Genomic DNA, 20559 nt, shown 5'->3' with positions numbered 1-20559 from the left:
ATTTCCATGCTCTTGTTCCCATAGCACCTGGCTTTGTCAAGGAAAAGACTGGATTCCTCCAAAGAGAAGGGGAGGTTGCAGCTGCTCTGGGCTGAGGAGAGCAGGGAGTAGGTATTTAGCGGGGCCTTGGGCTTGATGGGAAGGATAAATTTTTCCAAGTGGCCGTAAATACCGCGTGCAGAGTTTTTTCAGCCTCAGAAAGGCACTGCATTGTTGGATTAAAGCCAAACCCAAAGGAAAGGACCTGCCTGGAAAGACACTGTGTGTGTAGGAGGATGTTTGTTTATAAACCGTTTTTACTTGTGCTCCGTCTTGTAGAGTCATTTTGAATTTTTACTCAGAAAGGGTTACATGTTCCTGCTTAAAACTGGCTTTTGAGATCTAAACCCCCTTTTGGGGTTTTGGGGTTACTTGCAAGCAAAAGACCTGGGCAGAAATCTGTCCAGAAGCTTTGGTTAATTTGGGGTCCTATTATAAAGACGCATGCAGTAAATCAAATAATCTTGGGTTGCATCAGATTTTGGGTATCTCATGTGCTTGTGCACATTTCTTTCAGGGCACTCAGAGTTAGTTACTGCTGCCTTATACTCAGCAGAATAGTTTTGGCTGAGAGTCAGATTTGAAAATTTTTGCACTGAAAACGTGTTTCACTGATAAGTTGCCTCAAAACAACAGGTGTCTACACAGAAGGGGGAAAACTGAGGCTTCAATTTCTCTTCATTCAGAACTGGGTTCAGTAAGGTGCACAACAGCCAGTTTTCTTCAGTAAGGCTCAGTTACTTATACGGTTAGGAATTACTGCTGTAATTCTGTTGAATTCTCTGTCTTACCCTGTTTCCAGTGTCAGCATTGCATTTTGCTGTCTTGTGCATTGCGGATGTTTCAGCGGTAAGACAAAGTGTGTGCTAGTGTGGCAGCTGTAAACAGAGGTATGATAGGCTTGAAATATGCCTGAATATCATTAATACGATTTCATGAAGATCAGTGCTTCTAGGAACGCAGAAACATTTTAAGCCCTAGAAAACGTCTGCAGTGCTGCGAGGTTATTATCACATACTGTACTGTTCCTTGGGACTCTCTTTTGAAATATTTCCAGTCTACTGGCTGAATTCACCTCTTTTCATGCTTTCAGTTTTTATGCAGGCAATTGCACAAGATTACTTTTCAGTTCACTCCTATAAATTCCTCGATCAGTTTGTTTTCATTTGGTTTTATATTTTTAAGGTGACCATAATTCAGTATTCACATATTGTAATACCAAATTTCACTTTTCAATTCAGTACTAGTCAGACTGAAAAAAATGTTCTCCTGGAGGCAAGGAAGCCAGCAAGCCCTGATGGTTTTTCAACACTTACGTTTCTGGGGAGTACCAGTTCTTCTCCAGAAGACCTTTTAACTTCCTTGGTATTCAGAGTTGTTAACAGCACTTAGGCACACTTTGGGATTGGTGGCTTGTAGTTCAGGCCTTCCTAAAACCCGATGCAAGTGCTGGACAATGCAGCAAAGAATGAAATATAAGCATGATCAACTGAGAAATTTATTTAGAAGAAATGAGGAATCTGCAGTAATATTTGGCATGGATCTTAGTAGTCTGCTACATACAGTTTGTAAGCTGATACAGGAAAATAGCTGTTTATTAATAACAAATACAAATTACAACTGCATGGAAATAAACTAGTCTAGAAATTGCGAAGACTAAGTAATCTTTATGCTTCATGGCATGACATGGTTTCCTATCTTTTCATAGTACAGGTGTATGTTTGGAGTGACATTTAAGGCAAGAGCCAGTGTCTGTGCCAAGAACCCCATCTCATGTCATGACTGATTATTTTCAGCCTTGTTGAGTGAACTATTTTTATTGGTCCTGTTTAAGTAAATACTATTCTATATATACCTTCATATATTTCTTATCTAGGTGTGATTTATAGTTGGGTTTTTTTGGCATTGTTCAGTACTGTGTTCAAACAGTTTTGATGGGGCATAGTTAACACTGCCACCAACTCTTCAAGTCTTTATGAATAAGTTACTGCAAAATGTTTTGGTGTTACTGAATTTTCCTAAAAAAATGTTTTTACTCTAGAAGTTGGCAATGCTAAATTCTACTGCAGAAGAAATGTTTCTATCTGCTGGTTAGCCTACAGTCAGAATCTGGTTTCCTGATTCAGTATGTGGCATTAAAAAAGCAAGAATATTAGGCATTTGGGTTTTTAAAAATGTAAACATTTGCTCATTTGATCAAACATGATGATACAAGTGTAAAAATGCTTTTTATCATTTTTAAAAAAAAAATTCCTTTCTAGTTTCTTACAGAGAAGTGAGAAAAGCAGGGTGCTGTAATCACAGTTGTAGTCATAAGGACAGAAACTACTAAAGCTAAAATGCACTTAATGTTTAATGCTGACTGTCTTACTGGAAGGAAGAAATGATTTTCTGATGTGTGTTATTTTGAGGTATTACAGCTGAAGGATTTACTTAAACATCAACTGTTTTGGAATTGCTGCATAGGGGAGAAATCAAATTCCACATCCCTTCAAGGCCAGCTTCTTTCATATGATAGTTCAGAGCTCTTCTGCTCCCTTGCTTGTTAAAGCATTCTCTCCTGGTGAATGGCTAGAGAAAAGCATTTTGAGTTAACATTTAAAAACTTGGAATTCATCTTGGCCAGGAGGAAATGTAATTGCTAAAAATTTAATGTTAAGATTTTCCAGCTGAAAAAACAGCTGTTTAGTAATGAGAAATCTTGAAAATACCACAATAGGCAGTAAACAATAACTTCACTAGAGGGTTTTTCAAAGCACTCTTCAATATATATGCATTATCTGTATCTAGACTACATATTAACTTCACCCTTGGGTTGCTGAACATAATCCAATTAGAGCAGCCAGCCATGTGATGTATTTTTTTACAATATGGCTAGCCAGTGAATAGTTCAGCAGATAATTGACCACTTAGCCATGGGCTATGGCAGGGTCATATGAGAAGAAAAGATAATATAGCCTTTTTGGTCTTAGAGAGCTAGAATCATTGAGAAGAAGCATATGTTGGGCAGGAGTCTGTCACTGTGCTCTGCAAAGCATAGCAAAATAACATGAAGAAATCATGGAAAAGCAATGGGTTTTAGACAAAGTTAGAAGAAATGAGGCAGAGTCATTAAGCCACCTTCTGTTCTAGCCACCCCTTTCCTTTTTGGCAGGCACATGTACTTCCTACTGCTTCTCTTGGATCCTGTGTTAATGTTTATCTCACATTAGTCGACCAAGCCTCTGTGGTTGCAGATTACCGCTTGGACACCAGATTCATCACTGAATTTAACCTGGATATCTGAATTTTCAAATTTGCAGTTCCGGGAGAGAAATTTGGAAAAGAAACAAAAAATACTACTTACCCTTTCATATGTGAAGTCCATAGGACATGGCTGTATGAAAGGCCTTGCACACACGATACAAATACTGGCTTGCAGACAGCCAAAAACATCACCCGACCTGTAAAAGCTCACCAAAATGCTTTGGAAACTATAGCTGTATATCATAGCAAAAGCTGCTACAGTATAAACATGCTGCATGAATCAACAGTTGATGCAGCTTCAGGTGATGACAGGTAGCAAAAACAAGAAGTGATGTATGCTCAATCGTCTGCCCAATTCCAGCACCTTGAAAACAGCAGCTGTTCCAGCCGAATGATTCCTCCCCGGCAATCACTCCTGGGCCAGTGGTGCCGGCCAGCACAGTGCTCAGCGGAGACACAAAACTCCACTCAGTGGGCCTGCAGAAATGAATATAATAGCAGAAAGATGCTGTAGCATCTCACTACATCATTTGGCTTAGACAAATAGCTAAAATCCAAGTGAAGAAAACAATCTTAGTTATTATGCAAAGTATAGTTTTTACTGGAGAGTTGGGTTATAACACAGAGCAGGCTAGTGTTGTAAATTTAAAAAAAAAACTTTCTGTGGTTTATGTACATTTTTACCACATTAGTTTTCACTCATTCCCACTCTTCATGAGTCAATTTGAGATGGTATAGTATGCTGCAAACCTTAAAAACAATTTTTCTTTGGCAACTAGTACTTCACGAATCAACCATCTGCTGCCATTAAATCTATCTAGTTCTAGCAATACTAATAATTTCCTACAGTGAATAAAGGTTGAAGATGAAGTAATAGAATTTTCCAAAGTAAATTTTATTCTTTAGTACTTAAGACTAAAAATGTTGATTTATGGAAACCGCCAAGTATGTTCGAGAGAAATCATTTAAATTTGTTTTAATAAGGAATTGGTTAAGCTGTGGAAAGTTTCACTTGCATCTCATTACATATTATGTTTCAGGAATGAAACAATAATTTAAAACTTATTAAGCAAAATTATATTTTGCTGTGCTGGGATTTCTTTCCCCTCATGAGTACAGTTTGATCCATGCCATCTCTGTTTCCACAAGTCAGACTGGCAGTTTGCTGCCTGTTATGAAATTCTCCAGGGCACCTAAAAGAATTATCTTCTCCCTGGTTCTTCACAGCTACAAGCCCATGGCTCCCACAAGCGCTGGGACACCAGCTCCTGCAGGATATCAGTTACTTCCAGCTGCCCCTAGCCAATACTGATGCCTGAAAAGAAGCTCTGGAGAAATCAGAGTCTTGCTCCCGTTTGTTTTTCAGGGTCTGTAGGGTTCTTGTATCATGATGCAGCAAAGCCTACCTAATTAGCTCCTCGTTTTGGCTACTTGCTCCTGATCCTGTGCAGCAGACCAGCCTCTTGGCTCCCATATGTGCCCAGAAGTGTCCCAGGGGATCTGGGGGAACAACATGCTGAACTTGCTCTAAGCTTCATCACAGTTTGGAGTTGGAACACCTCCTTGCAGAAATCCCCAGGGAGAACCTGCCTGCCTGTGCGCTCAACGTCGCTCCCTTGTGCCAGCAAATTCAGCACATGGCCCAGCAGCTGATGGCTCCTTCTCAGGCATGGGGACATGGGCTTCCCATTTGTGTGCCTTTTGCACTGTCTGCTGGATAGCGTGCTTGCTCAGGAACTGTGCAGCTGGGTTGTACAGGATCTTCAGCCCAAGAAACAGGTACCTCTTGCACCTGCATGTGGGACAGGTGACCTAGCCCTCAGGCTGCGAGGGTTGGGGGGGGACAGGGCGGGGATCCCACCCAGCTGTAGAGAAAGGGCCAGTTCATAGCCTAGAGTAGAAGATTTGGGGGCCAGAAGGGCAGTAGGCAAGAGGGAGCTGGGCTGTTACCCAGGGCTGGAGCATTCATCTAAAATCAGAAGACAAAGATCCTTATTTCCGCTACCTGGATTTTTATTCACTTCCTGCTTCTGCAAGTTTCTGCTTAATATAAAATGCAGATTTCAAGCTGCCTGGAAGTGCTTGATGTGGGGCACGTACGCCAAGGTTCCTAGGCTCGGGGAGCGGCTTTGCACTGCATGTAGGCTAGCTCTGTGGGGCTTTCCCCATTGCCTTTCAGAGGTGTCCTCCTCACATTGTCTGTAGAGGAAGTGTAGGTGCCTGGGTTACGACTTCTGGCTTTCCCAGCTTTGTCTGACTGACTGTCATGTAGGTGGATACCTCTAGAACATGACCCACCTGACCTATTTTAGATGACTCCCTCAGGGAAAGATGCATCACACCCCAGGAGTGGCTGTTTCTCTCCACTGAGTATGAAGAGAACCTGTAGATGTTGAGAAGTAGGTGCGATGACTCCCATCCTGCCACCTGCTTTTTAAGATGCGTGCCTGAAGTATATGGCCTTGCTTTGCATTAATTGATAATTTAATTTCTTCTGGGTTTAGATGAACTATGGCATCATAATTCACCACACCATCCTTCTTGTTTATGCTGGAACCCCAGCACAGTTACGTGCTCTTGGTGAAGCTGGTGGCCCAGCAGCAGTCTGAGGAAATGCTACAGCTGGGAAGAATAATAGTATTAAAGACTTCACTGTAAATAATGTCTTACCACAAACACTTTGAAACTCGTTCAGCAATGTTACTTAAATGGGAAGCTCATTGTATGGTGTTTTTGATCTTGTTACTTATTTCTCATCCTTTGAAACTTAGCTTAATTGTGTATTATGTGGAAATTAAAGTCTGAATAGTCTTTCAAGTTGGGGATTTTAAAAAACGTACGTGGAGAGTAAAGCTTGCATCCCTCTGTTGACTGATACTTCAGGAGTGAAAAAAATAAAGACTTAATCCATATCTCGCTAAAATTACTTCACCTATGGGGTTTTTTGAGTGGTGGTATTTGTATTAGTGTGCATATTAACTGAAATTTTGCCATGTAATGTTCATGTTCAATCTGGGATCTGGAAGTGAAATTGTTCTTTCTCACTTTTGTGTCCTCACTGTTAATGAAGAGCCTGTGACAGAATTTAGTTTCACATGAATGATGTAAAAACCCAAACGGAGCCTGGCTCTTGTTCCAAAGGACAGGTGAACTTCAGTGCTTAAAAAACAGAAAGTGTTTTAAAATTGTTTGTTTTTAAAGATGGCTGCTCTAAGTCAAAGACTGAACAGTATGAAAATAAGTATGAAAATAATACTCTTACTGATGCTCTTTTGCCTGTGATTCCATATGACCCTGTGGCAATAGGTCCCAGCTGCCTTTTATCTAATCTGCATAGATTTTGTGCCCCAGAATTTGGGGCTGAGTGTACAAGAGGGAATCACTTTAACCTTGTCCTTCACCAAAGGAAAGGATGCCCAGCTGAAATGAATATGCATTTTTACTGCTTTAGGAGTGGTTTGTAGAGACCTGCCTAGATTTGCTTTCTTCCCAGGCTGCGGTCAGGTTTTTAGGGTATTGACATAAGTGCTTCATCAGGAAACTCATCACGAACAAAATAAACCTGCTGCGAGAAACAAAGCGTCAGTCTCAGAAATATCACAAGACCCCTTCTGTTCTTAACCATAGACTATCACTACCGTTTGTCATGGGATGCATACTGTGTTGCCAAGAATAGGGCAAAAGTCTTGGCTTGAGTAATGCAGTATGAAAGGACAGCTTCTTGTCTCAAATTCAGCCACCAGCTAGAAGTCAGTGACTTGGTGTGCAAATTTGGATTATTGCGTAAAAACAGGCTACTTCAATACTAAGTTTTATATTTTGGGACAATCTAATTCAAAATAAAATGTTTGTTTATATAGATGGAGTTAGCAGTAGCACCGCTGTGTCGGCGAGTCTCTGACCTAGGAAAATCGTACCGACAGCTGAGGTCGTTCAGGTGAGTAGCAGTCGCAGGAGCTAGCAATTGGCAGTATGACCAAACTGTATGTCAAAACTGATTTATTAGCTTGTGTTAGTTCTGATTGAACTGAGAGCTTTTTTGGCAACACCCACCTGCAAATTAGAAATAGATTAAAGTTCTTTTAAATTTTATGCAGAGTATAACTATGATTTAACAATCTTTGTCATGCAAATGTTGGCCAAATTGTACTTTTTTGTGTTGCTTTCAGTGCACCTTCTGTGTGACAGTGAGTTCTATAGTTACCTTCACTGAAATACAAAATGTACAGTCCTGTGTTGTTTAATTACAATAGGCAAATTCTGTAAATTTTTACAAACTGAACCTATGTTGAAAACCTCAGATGCAGACTAGTGGAAAAAAATTAGATGATTCTATCCTAACACAATATTACCACCGTATAGGCATTTTTCTAATGCATAAGATAAGCTTTTTCTTCCTTTCACAAATATGTTGTTACATTTTTCCAGACCGCTGCTGTTCCAGACCAGTGAGCATATTGCCAGTAGCCCAGCTCTGGGAGAGGTTATTCCATTCAGCATTATTCTTCAGTTCTTATTTACAAGAGCACCACCAGAGTTAAAATCACCCTTCCAGGTAATAGATCAACCTGTCTTTCCTTCCGAGATGTCCTAAAGAGTAATGAACATTGTAGTTCACCCTAGTTATTTTAGTTAAAAAGTATTCAAGCTCCTACTTTATATGATTTGTTGGCTTTTGTTTTTATTGTGGCAAAAGTGTTATGGTCATTGACTTCATATTTTGATTAATGAACAGTAGGAAGATGGTAACCTGATTTTAAATAGACTCTCAGTTTTCTAATATTCTCATAGAAGCTCACAGAAGAAATTGCAAGTCTTATCCCAGTCTGCAAATTGCCTGGATCCTGCTCATGTGAGATGCAGGAAATCTAGATTCAAACCTCTGTCAGAATCGGGCAAACAGCTGATGCAGGAGATCACCTCCAAGCTCCCAAATAATGTATTGGGCTATTTCTGTTAATTGTCTCTGATTCCTTACCTCATTCTGCATCACTGCAGTATTAAGGGAGCCTCACGTAGCCTTCATTTACATCATCTTTGATTCTGAAATTAGTGTGTTTCCTTTTTCATATTTATGTGTAATTGGTGTTTGTTTGTGTTTCTCTGTGTCAGAGGGCTGAGTGGTCCATTGCCCGCTACTCCCAGTGGCTTGATGATCATCCATCTGAAAAAGACAGGCTTGCTCTCATACGGTAAGTCATGCTTCTTTCTTCTCTACGTTTATGATAATGGAGCAGTAACTTACCTGCACACCGGCACTGGTCTTGAAAAGTAAAAAAATGTGCTATAGGAGATGTATCATCAATACCATTACCCTCTCTCCACTCGTGGGATGAGCTGCAAAATGGGAGAATATATAAACTGAACATTCCCCTCCGCCCCCTGTACCCAAACCCCCCAGTACCTTTGGAAGGAGCACATAATCCTCTTGCAAAAGAAGGAAACCATGCACAATGATGGTTGAAATTAATACTGCAGCAAAGCTGCCTCTCTCAGCTGTTGGAAAGTCAAGGCTGCAGCCATCCTGTCTTCTGTACCAGGAAAGAGAAGCTTTGGAAGCTTAAGCAATGAAAGTGTAGGTAGGAATTTAAAAACAGAAGACCCGTGTTACACCCCTGTAATGTTATTCTTCAGGAAATCAGCCCGGGATATTTAGAAAGTGATAATTACGTCAGATTTTTTAAATCTCCCTAGTGTAGATGACTTTATAGCTAAATACTATTTTGCATCTTAAAATGTTAGGAAAAATTATGAAGAATTCTGTTTTTCAAAACAAGCAGATTTTTAAAGTATGTTAGAGAGAACAGATGTGTTGTATGCATATGACAGAGCCAGCCTGAGGATCCTAAGGATTCAAGGCTCAGATGATCATTTGGCTCCTAACGCCCTAACTCTTCTAGCCATCTTCTCGGTGTCCTGTCCTGACCTCGGTGTCACCCACTCCATTGGCATGGGAAAGGTTGTCACGTATAGCTACACCAGGCTTGATCTGGCTTGGGAGCCAACTCTGTCCTTGAACTTCTGTGTGTGGATGTTGCCAGCTTTTGCTGAAATCATAAAAGCTGACTTTTAAGTTCCAGCAGTGGTTGTGCTTGAGAAAATCAACCATTATCTGTCCACCCCTTTAAAGCAACCAAGAGGAGTCTGCTATAAATATTTACAGTTATTGAAGCTGATAGCACCATACAGTCTGGTGTAGTGCTCAGACCAATTAAGGAAATACTAGTTAATCACCAGTAGATGTTAGCAGGATTTATTTCCAAAATATTAAAATGCAAACTGTGTCTCTTCATATGTGTAGTAAAAGAGTGGTTTTTTGAAAATCATACATGTTGTTAGTGTAGTTTGGCTACAAAACTAGGTTTTCCTGAATCTCAAACCATGAGACCTTGAATTACAGGGGAATGGATAATAGGTACGGGCTGATACAGCTGTATATGCAACATAGTTACGAATATTTTGATTGTAATTTCTGTCCTTATAGTACTGGTAAAACTGATGATGTTGAATTTTAGATATGTTAGGGAAAGCCAAGAATGCAAATCATTTGAGAACTGATGGGATTTTGTTCTCTTCAGTCCTTTTACACAGATTTGAAAATGCCATCCTTAAACTACAAGACATTTTTGTCTTTGCTTGCAATTAAATTTCATCCCGACTGATTCAGTTAATGGGCTTGCTGGTGGTCATGTTCAGACACTGACAAATTGCTCTGACCATGGAGGTATTAAGGGACAAGCCTTGGGACAAGCCTTTTAGGCAGAGACAGTGTCATCCATTAGAGCAAGCAGCGTAGCTGGAATACTTAAGCTTTTCATTTCAGTCCTTTCATCGAACCCTTTATTCATTTTGCATGTGATACCATTATTAAAATATTTTAACTTTGTAGTTTCAAGAATGTGCTGCTGCAAGGTTATTACTTGGCAAGGTTATCACTTGAGCATTTTAGTGAGACTGTGGTCCTTTTCCTTTGCACTGTGGAGTGCTCAGACATTGCTCAGACATCTCTCCTCCCAGGCCATGGAGAAGGCAGCTTTGAAGATCTGCCCTTCCCAAAAGCCTCTGCTGGCACTCCAGGGGCTCTTCCCTACTATTGGTATGCCAGAGTAAGGCTGTTTGTCACTGCACCGCTTGACTGCTTCTCCATCCATCCCCACGCCCACTGCTTGCAGGCGCCACTCATGCAGCTTTGCTGAGCCGCGTGAATTAACTACACTGGATTTGTCAAGCAGACTCTTCCCTCAGGTGGTTTGGTTGGCAGCTTGTGTAGCACTGCATGTCTGGGAGCAAAGAGCGGGGACCAGCGGACCAACACTTGAATGCAGTGAGTGAAGGGGTTGGCTCTCCTTTGCAGGCACTGGTAACCTCTGCAGGCATTGCTGTATGCATTCACCTTTTTACCATCTCCTCTCATGCCTGCTAGTCATTTCTAAATAGGCTGGTTATCCATACATAAGGCAGACAAGCAAACTCAGTCACTACTATGACCATGTTTCACTCATATTTTCTTTAATACTCTGTTGGGAGATTTCTGAGCCTGCTCTTTATGTGTCTCATATGAACCTAAGTTGAACTACAGGCATCTTGCTCATTTGTCTGGAGTCTTCTATCACCCTCTTCAAGCTTTTTATGCCCGTAATTGTTCAGCTGTGCAAATTGAACCTTGGATGTTTTGAGCCTTCAGATCCCTGCACTACATCAAGAAATTATCCTTACGTTTGTCACAACCTTGCAAATGGTAATTTTCTGCAACTTCCCTTTGTAACGACTGTGCGGTTACTCTAGGGACCTGCTGCTTAGATATTAATTTACTTGTGTTATCAGAATCCTTACAGCTTCGTATTAAAGCTGATTGCAGTCCTTCTTCCACTCTGTAGATCTTAAATGCTTCACATGCAACACGGTGTTAATGTTAAGAATCAGTAGCATTCTGAGCATTTTTCTGCATTTCTTTCTGCTTGTATTCAGCATGAAGGGTGGGATTTACCTGGTCAGAGGTATATGAGCTAGACTCCCTTTACAGTCAACAGAAAGAAACAGCCGCTGCTGGGGCTGATTCATCTCGTCCTGAAGTAGGTATCTAAAATAGGTCAGTTGCGTTGTGTCCTGAAAGCTCCATTTTCTTTGCTCAGTGAAGGGAGTGTGGGCTGGGACACGGGAGCTCTCTCAGGCAGACAGCTGCCCTGCAGGCATTTGAAGTTAGGTGAGATGACCCTGCTGCCGGCGTCCTCCCAGAGCGGGGATTGTGTTGAAAGGAGCGCTTCTTTAAGTGGCCAGGGCACTTTTTTTCTTTTTCTTTTTAAATTAAGTTTGAAAGCTCAACCTTTTCTTCCATAAAAGAAATCCTGTTAGATGTGGTAGGAATTGAGCCAGCCTGAAGGACAGTTCATCCACTCAAGGGCCAAATTCTTATCTTTACCATTAGAGTGTGGGTACCCTCCCCTTATTCAAGCTCACTGTTGCTGGAGCGGAGTTGAAAGCCAGACCCAGTGAAGGGTTCATTTTGATAATTGGCTGATGTCCTGAGCCAGAGAGTGGCTCTGACCACTAACCTGCCATGGGGCAGGGACAAATGCCAGCTTGGGGACCACCACAAATGCCCCATCTGTGCATTAGGTTCAGTCTCGCAAGGCAGCAGCGTGACAGCTCTGCCGCAAGCAGCAGAGCCATGTTGGGTCACTGCTCCACTCTGCTTAAACCAAGCAAGCAGCAGCCTCGCAGCGTGGCAGGAGGGCTGCCGCGCTGGCTGCGACGCCTGCGCCTCCGAGCACTCCCCCGGCCAGCGCCAGGCCATTCATAAAAACCCTCGGTGTCAGTTATGCTTGTCTGTCAGCGCACGGTTCCTTTGATCTCTGTGTTATGCAATCTGGAATAAACCGGAGATGTCTCTTGCTAATCTGTTGTCCTATAGATGATGCTGTTGGAAATTTTACTGCTTGGTTTTACAGTAACTTTTATAGCACTCAATTAAATAGATGTGGTGTCAGACAGATGTGCTCTTACACAGCGTATTTTCCTCTTTGCCCTGAAGTTTGCAGAGCAAACAGACTTTTAACAAAGTACTGAAGAAAAGTCTTGGCCCTGGTGTCCTCCAGCTGCTCTGCTAATTGATGGGGACCTGAGTGCACAGGGCGCTACCCCACTACTGAACAGAAAGATGATCCCTGCCTCTTCTGAAGCTTACAATTTAAACGAGGCTCCATTTGACCGAGTCAGAGCCCAGGAGGGTAGTGCTAGTATTCACAATTCCATATAAAATTAACCAAATAATTAGAATAATTCTAAATGATACGCATTCAGATCCCCTTAAGAACCACAGTCCAAATCATACATACTTTTTTTTCTTTTTTGACTGTAGATATAAATCTTCATGGGTTGAAATAACATTTTAAAAAAGAACTATCTGGGTCTTATATAATCAGCTTGTCCTGATTTCCAAGAAAGCTCATGTTTTTGCTCAAGCAAGTGAAGTAATTTAATAAGTGCTTTAAAATCCTTTTCCTTATGTGGGAGGGCATCTTAAACTTAGATTATTTTTTTTTCATTACTTCTTATGGCATTTTTAATGAAGCATTAATATATGCAGAACATCCCACCAACCCTCTTTCCATAGCTCTCTTTTACAAACAGTATTTGTAATGTATACCATAACTTGTCCTTTAAAATAGAAACAGATTGCTGAACAGGTTTTATGTCCTTTATTAGACTGGAAGATGCTGAATTTAGGGCATTATTTAGTCTAATCCCTTCAAGAGTATGTTTTGTATATTACATAAACAGAGTTTCTTCCATCTTCTTAAACATTGGTAATATAACTATGAATTACATCTTTTAATATGACAACAGCTGTGATCTCTTCTGTGCTGGAGATTAGATGATACTGCTTTCACCCATGATGCCGTTTATTTTTCCATTACTACTTATGCACTAGTGTTTTTACAGTGTCCTCTACAGGAGCAAGCCTACCTTTTTTTAAGACAAGATTTTAATGGTAAACCAGTGCATCTGAATTCTGTACTGCCAGCGTAGTTTACAAAAGCTTGTTTGAGCTAGGACTGGTAAAGTTTACAAAAATGTCATGGTAAAATCTGCATTTCAAGTGTTAACGTTGCTACTGAACTCATTTATCTCCCAAAATGAGGTACAGTCATGTAGGCATCTCAGCAACTTCAGCGAAGTGTATTCTTACAAGCCTGAGCTGAAATCTGGCTGTGTGCAGCAGCAACCATCTTGCTTTGCTGTAAGCAGCTTCCGGCACTGTCCCTATTTCTTTACGTCGCAGTTCCGAAATTCCACCCTTAAGACTTGCTAACTGTCTTCAGAGAAACAGCGTTCCCATCCCAAATGTACTTCTGAAATCACATCTACTTTATGACCATTGGTGCTTTCGGTTACCTTTCCCAGCCCGTTCCTCCCTCACACTCTGAAGCAACCTCACTGCTGTTCTCTGGACTCCAAACATTCTTTCTCCCTGGATTCGCGATTTCTGCCGCTTTACTACCTGGACCTTTTGTTACCAGGAGTGCTGTTCCTAATGGGACGGACAGGCTTTCTGGCCTGTCGCTATCATGTCATTACCATGGGCAGCAATGCAGAGAAGGGTTTCCTGAGCTGATCAGAGCTTGACCATGATTACGAGTTGTTCTGAGGTCACCAGGTAGGGTACGGAGCTCCAGGTGGCTGCGGCTGCCTCTTGGCTCCCAGCCTTTAGCAGCTGCAGCAGCTTTTCATCCTCTCACTCAGTGTGAGGCCGCTCCGGCTGCTTTCTTACACCTGCTGCTCTGCCTCAATGGGTACATGAAGCAGGTAGTTCCCTAGGTTGGTTCTGCTCTGGACATACCCGTGTCCTCTGCTGTGTGGGAGATGTTTCTCCATGACTTGATCATTCCATTGCCACTGCAGTTCCCATCAGTTACTCCCCCAGAGTTACAGTGAAATCCCCATCAATGGGAGATGTGGCTTTTGCAAAATAACCTTCACAAGTTGAAGGCTGACAAGTCAAGGGAGCCTGACGTAAATGTTACATTTGGTGAGAAGTCGAAACTCACTGTGCCTTTGTCATGGATTTGGCCATTAGCAAAACTCTTACTGTCTGAGAGGAACCAAACTTTTGTTTTAGCATTTCAGGTCAAGTTACTGATTATGAATTGCATTTTAACACTCAGCCTTAGAGTGTTTAAGTACTTTTCTTGGAGATGTAAACATGGGACATGGGAAAATAGAGAATGCATTTAGAGTATTGAGAAGACTTTTCATTGTTTAATGTAGAGCCGTACAAGGTCTCTTTCAGAAAAATGCCCGAGAATTCACCTTACAGTATCAATGGAGTAGTAATTATTGGTTGTCTTTTGAGCAGAAAAGAGAGTTAGTTAAGATGTTCCTGGGCTGGTCATATTGATGATGTTTGACTTTGTCTCTCTGAAACAACGCAAGCAAAGCCACAGTAAAGAGCAAGCACAGCAGAAGAGATCTGACAAAGATCAACTTCTGTCGGCAGGAGGAGGGTCTGGGCGGTTCTGAGGCCACCAAACAATTCACCAAGTTCCTTTTAGCTGCTTTTTGAGTTGTAAGAGGACAGTGGCTGCCACTGATGGAGTTTTCCAGTTAAATCAGATTCTTTTGAGGCAGGAGAGAAAGAGAAAAGATAAAAGCTGCTGGAAGGTGTGACAGTAGGATTCTAATACTGGTGTTCGGCACTTAGCGTAGCCTAAATCTCATTCCCTCTTGTTTGATCTGATGGGAATAACAGTCTGGCTAAGGATTATCAAGGGCTGACATTGAGTGGTTTTGGGAGCTGCTTTTAGGGTAAAGCTTCTCCCTTTCATCTGAAAGGATCTGGTTATCTCTGTCATCTTTTCCAAGGGCTTTTTCAAAGCAAGGAGATAAAGTCAGAAGGGGATAGCAGTTTTACCATCTGGATAATGATGCCAACCCACAACTTCACCAAGAGGTGTCAGAGCTTTCTAAGTTAAGCAGGTCAATATGTTTTGTTCTGTTTTCTGCTTTTGATGACTTCTAAAAACTATTTGGGCCCAACAAACTTTGGGGAGTGTATAGAGAAAAAGATAGGGACACTGCTGAGTAGAAGGGGAGAGATTCAGCAAGACGAATGACAGTTATAGTAAGGAGTTTCTCAACTGTCTTTTTAATACAAGGGACTGTTCTTTGTGGAAGGTAGAGTAGAATAGCATAGCATAAAATAGAATAGAGTATTTCAGTTGGAAGGGACCTACAAAAATCATCTAGTCCAACTGCCGGACCAATTCGGGGCTGACCAAAAGTTAAAGCATTTTATTAAGGGCATTGTCCAAATACCTGTTAAACACTGACAGACTTGGGGCATCGGCCACCTCCCTAGGAAGCCTGTTGCAGTGTTTGACCACCCTCTCAGTAAATAAATGCTTCCTAATGTCCAGTCTAAACCTGCCCTGGCACAGCTTTGAACCATTCCCACGCATCCTATCACTGTATCCCAGGGAGAAGAGATCAGCACCTCCCTCTCCACTTCCCCTCCTCAGGAAGCTGTGGAGAGCAATGGGGTCGCCCCTCAGCCTCCTTTTCTCCAAACTAGACAAGCCCAAAGCCCTTAGCCGCTCCTCACAGGACATGCCTTCCAGCCCTGTCACCAGCTTTGTTGCCCTCCTCTGGACGCATTCAAGGACCTTCACATCCTCATTAAATTGTGGGGCCCCGAACTGCACACAGTATTCATGGTGAGGCCACACCAATGCTAAATACAGCAGGATAATCACCTCTTTTGACTGACTGGTTGCCCTGTGTTTGATGCACCCCAGGATGCAGTTTGCCCTCTTGGCTGCCGGGGCACACTGCTGACTCTTACTGAGCCGGCTGTCGACCAGCACCCCCAGATCCCTTTCTGCAGGGCTGCTTTCCAGGCACTCCTCTCCCAATCTATACTTGTGCCTGGCATTACCGTCCCAGGTGCAGAATCTGGCATTTGGACTTGCTAAATTTCATCCCATTAATCATTGCCCAATGCTCCAGTCTATCTAGATCTCTCTGCAAGGCCTCTCGTCCCTCAAGAGAGTCAACAGCACCTCCCAGTTTGGTATCATCAGCAAACTTGCTAATGGTGCATTCAACTCCTGCATCCAGATCATTGATAAATACATTGAACAGAACTGGCCCTAGAACTGAACCCCGAGGAACACCGCTGGTGACCAGTCCGTCACCAGCCAGATGTAGCCCCGTTCAGGACAACCCTTTAAGCCCTGTCCTTCAGCCAGTTCTTCACCCAGCACACTGTGAACCCGCTGATCCCACAGTTGGACAACTTGTCCAGAAGGATGCTGTGAAGGACAGTATGACAGGTAGCTAACATCTAACATGTTTAACAATTACTGCTGACCAGAGCACTTGAGTGCTGGCCTGAGGGGAAATGTGAGACATGTCTGACTCTTCTGAAGCATCTCCCCTCATCTTGGTGGGATCCTTGAGCCTTCCCTGCCTGCATCCCCCACCTACTGCTCTGTCTGCTCATGACATGCTCTGCCCCTCATTGCCACGAGAGGCCAGTTTATCTAAAAAGCACACTTACGTGCTGTCCCTTTTACCCAGTCTCACTTCTTCTCTTTAAATCTTGGGATTTAAAACTTACCTGCGGTTGTGCCTGATCTCTCTGCAGTCTGTCAGGCTGATGGCCTTTGCTGGGATTGAGGTGAGCTGCACCCCAATCAGTTTGTGGCTGCAGCAGGCAGTTTTTTAGTTGTTGCTTCTTTCCCTGTAGACCCTGTGCTGCTCCCCAGAGACCATTGGGAATAGCAGGCTGAAGGTTTTCAGGGAGCTGACCAGGTGCAAAAAACCAGCTTTATTTTGGCTAGGTAAAATAAATATTCTTTCCCTGCTTTTCTCACTGTAACAGAGCATAACTTTTCTCTTGCTGTTCGCTGATGTGCAAAAAATGCCAAGTGACTCTTCAGTGTGTGTTGGTACCTGGTGTGAACCCCTCAGCAGTAACTAACTCACTAGTAAGTTGTTACCAAAATTGAAGAGCTCTCAAGTGCATCTATACCAGCACGAGGGACTGTTTCTTTGCTCAGTTCATTCTTCTGAAACCTCTTGACTCTCTCCAATAAGCCAGCCCATCCTCCTCTTGCATCACCTCAGTCTCGGACAATGTGCACTGGGTTTCAGCAAAGAGGGAGTCTGAAGTCCAGCTGCCCTGCCTGGGGATGGCGGGAGCTGCGGTGGGTGGTGAGCATCGCCTCATACCCATGCTGTTTCATTCCCATCCTGTGCTCAGCACAGTTGCACGCTTCACTCCCTGTCAGACTCCATTAGCGACAGGCCAGGGAGTCTGACTGCAAGCGTGTCTTTGCGTGTGTGTGTGCACACACGCGCGTGTGCTACGTGTGGGCACCCAACTCCTCGTGTTGCACGCTGGCAGGGAGGCTTACAGATCAGCACCTGGCTTTGATGGAGGTGAGAAGTGCTGGCAGGAGCAGATGCAGCCCCGGGACCAGCCGGTGGGGCAGGGCTGTCATCGCAGTCACTGGCTTCTCGGAACCCAAAGCTCAGACTTGTCTCTCCAGCAAACTGAGTACAGGCTCTTGGCCTCAGGAGCGTCTCCCACTTGTTAATAAATAGACTTTGCTGGAGATTCTCAGCAGTTCTCTGACATTGCTGGGGTTTAGTTTTCATTTAGGAAGTTCAGCGCCCTTGCTGGTTTAGCAATACCTTTACTGGCAGGCAACAAAGTGTATTACGGCCCCCACTTCTTCCTACCATCTCCTGTTCTGGTTTGCCAGGTTTGCTAGGCTCAGCTGTAGCTTCCCAGTGCTGCAGCATCCCACGGGGATCTGGGCCTCTCCTCTGTCATCATCTTACTCCAGGAGGAGACTGTATGTGCGTTTGAAACACAGGCTGAGTCTCATTCTTGAGTGTTTCTGCTTTCCTTAGGCCTTGCCTGATTAAATGCCTACTCACTTCTCATCACCTCCAGTTGCCAGCAGGCAACATGGGGTGGCAGGGCTGCTTTAGTTCCCCGAACTTGTTGCGGGGATGCAGTATCTCACTGCAAGCATGGCTGCTGGAAGTAGCAGCGAACGTAAACACACCTATGCCCCCCCTTGGCCCAGCCCATATTAGACGACACTGCCACCATCATCTCCCTCAACCCCACAGCCCCCTTCACATCACCAGATGTGCATGACAAGCACCCACCTTGCCCCAGCGGGACTGGGAATGTTTCTGCCACGTTACCAAAACCCAGCAGACCCCTCATTGGCAGAGCAGCCATACTGCTGTGTCCTGCACTTCCATGAAGGAATGCAGGAGACAAAACCCCAGGACTGCCTCCCCACTCAGTGACCCAGAGTGGCGCTTTCAGCTCTGCCGCTTGGGCGTTAGCAGCAGGACCCGCTGCCCTGCGGGTTGGTGCCTGGGGACAGCCGGGAAGGTCTGTGATGAGAGTCTGTATTAGCGCTGCAGCTGTCACCAACCAGAAGAGGAACAGCCGTGTAACAGGAGTTGTCTTAGTCCCCACCTGAAACAGGGTCTGTTGTTTGTGCATGTTTTTTTCCTAAATGTCACAATTTTGCTGTAAATAGCACCAATGGAACATAATATAAACAAAGGGTTTTAGAAGGAAGTCCCACATTCACTGTACCTATTACATGAAGAAATAGGAGAAAAGAAAAAGGAGAGGAAAAAGAATCAATTAAATTAGAAGCCATATTTAAGTAAGTAAGTACGGCAAAACTAACCTGGCCTACTTAATGAACTATTAAGTCAAAATCTGAACAGATCAGCATTTACAAAGTCTTTGTTTTACATGTATGCTGTCATGCAACACCACCATTAACTGGAATCGTTGGCTGAAAGGTGGCCCTGTGTTGTAAAGCAAGTTAAATTACGTACAGACAAGCACATGATCACAGTTGCCCCTTTTAGCTTTGACCTGTTGGTATTAGTGTAAATCACACAGGACTACTCCTATGTATGTGTGACATCCTATGACAATGATGTCCAAAAAAAAACCAGAGCAAAGACTGTGCACTGTATCTGTGGGCTACTGCAGCATTTCCCAAAGGACAGCGGCAGTTTGAAAGACTTTTAGCCAGAAAAATCACCTAGAGGCATCTCGGTTGTTAACCACTGCCCCCGTTTTCAGTCTGTAAGTTAGTTGTACATTGTAGCATCTGCAGCAGCTGGAATCTATCCTTCTAGTTTCTAAAGGTTACCAGTAGAGCAATGTGCCCGAGTCTGTGCGTCAGAGCTGTCATTTCAAGCCATCTGCAACATGCTGCTGTTGATTATTTAAATGTTAACTAACTTGTTCACTCCTCAAAACATGCAAGAAAGGAGAGAAAGATCATGAAATAATTATGTGGAGCTTTGTAAGGCCTTTCTTGCCCACCTCCTTCCACAGAGACATGCAAGTTCATCTGAGGAAGATTCTGAAGTCGCTTAATTTCAGTTGCAGATCCTGAACTTACAGTACTTGTACCCTATTTAATTGCTTTAGCTGCTCTTTTTTTTTTTTTTGTAGCGGTGCCCTGGAAGCTTATGTTCAATCAGTAAGAACAAGAGAGGGAAAGGAGTTTGCACCAGTCTATCCCATAATGGTTCAGCTGCTGCAGAAAGCGATGTCAACCCTTCAGTGAACGCATTTGGACAACTCTCTCAAACTAGGGAATGGGCAGTAACACAGTCATGGGTCTTTGGTGCCACATATATACTTACGATTCATGTAAATTATTCCCAAATATATTAGGTTTACAATGAAATGTGTTTACATACTTTATCTATGAAACTTCTGTCTTCTTGCTTCAGGTCTGCATTATAGGAGCTCATTTATACAAGAATATTACAAGGAAATTGTACAATTTTTATGTGCTGTAACTCTACATCTAATAAAAATGAATCATTCTTTAGCATTCCTTTTCAATTTAGAAAGGTGTAAAATCAGAACTTGCTGAATAGCTCAAATAAGGAAGTAGCTCTTTTCCTACAATTAAAACCAGTTGGATACATTTTAGCCTTATTCAGAAAATTGTACTTTTGAAGCACTAGAACCATCAGTTTCCATCTAAAAATCACTAATTTTAACATAAGGAAAGATGTTGATAAATAACATAAATGATTCTCAATTGCACTGCTATTCGCTTTGAAATAATTTATATTGATTTCAACTCCCTTTTGCTTAAACTGTAATAAAGACATCATTGACTATCCAATCCCGAATTCAGTATTTGAAATTCTTCAGCAGCTTCCTAAATGCAAAGCATCAAAATCTACTTTAGAAGGGTACAT

The 20559-nt window shown here is 42.8% G+C and overlaps 1 protein-coding gene across 1 annotated transcript in view; it reads left to right on the top strand.

Annotated features, from left to right (window-relative positions):
• COG5 (component of oligomeric golgi complex 5) overlaps positions 1 to 20207 on the top strand; it is a 193878-nt gene extending 173671 nt beyond the window's left edge. Inside the window, exons 19-22 of the mRNA XM_059816303.1 lie at positions 7146 to 7222; positions 7714 to 7840; positions 8398 to 8477; positions 19796 to 20207. Coding sequence (XP_059672286.1) covers positions 7146 to 7222; positions 7714 to 7840; positions 8398 to 8477; positions 19796 to 19910 — 399 coding nt within the window. The 3' untranslated portion in view covers positions 19911 to 20207. The remainder of the gene's footprint in view (positions 1 to 7145; positions 7223 to 7713; positions 7841 to 8397; positions 8478 to 19795) is intronic.
• The last annotated feature ends 352 nt before the right edge of the window (positions 20208 to 20559 follow it).

Source organism: Gavia stellata, chromosome 4 (genome assembly GCF_030936135.1).
Source record: "Gavia stellata isolate bGavSte3 chromosome 4, bGavSte3.hap2, whole genome shotgun sequence".
NCBI lineage: Eukaryota > Metazoa > Chordata > Aves > Gaviiformes > Gaviidae > Gavia > Gavia stellata.
The sequence above is the reverse complement of the archived record's forward strand: the minus strand, read 5'-3'. Positions and strand labels throughout refer to the sequence as shown.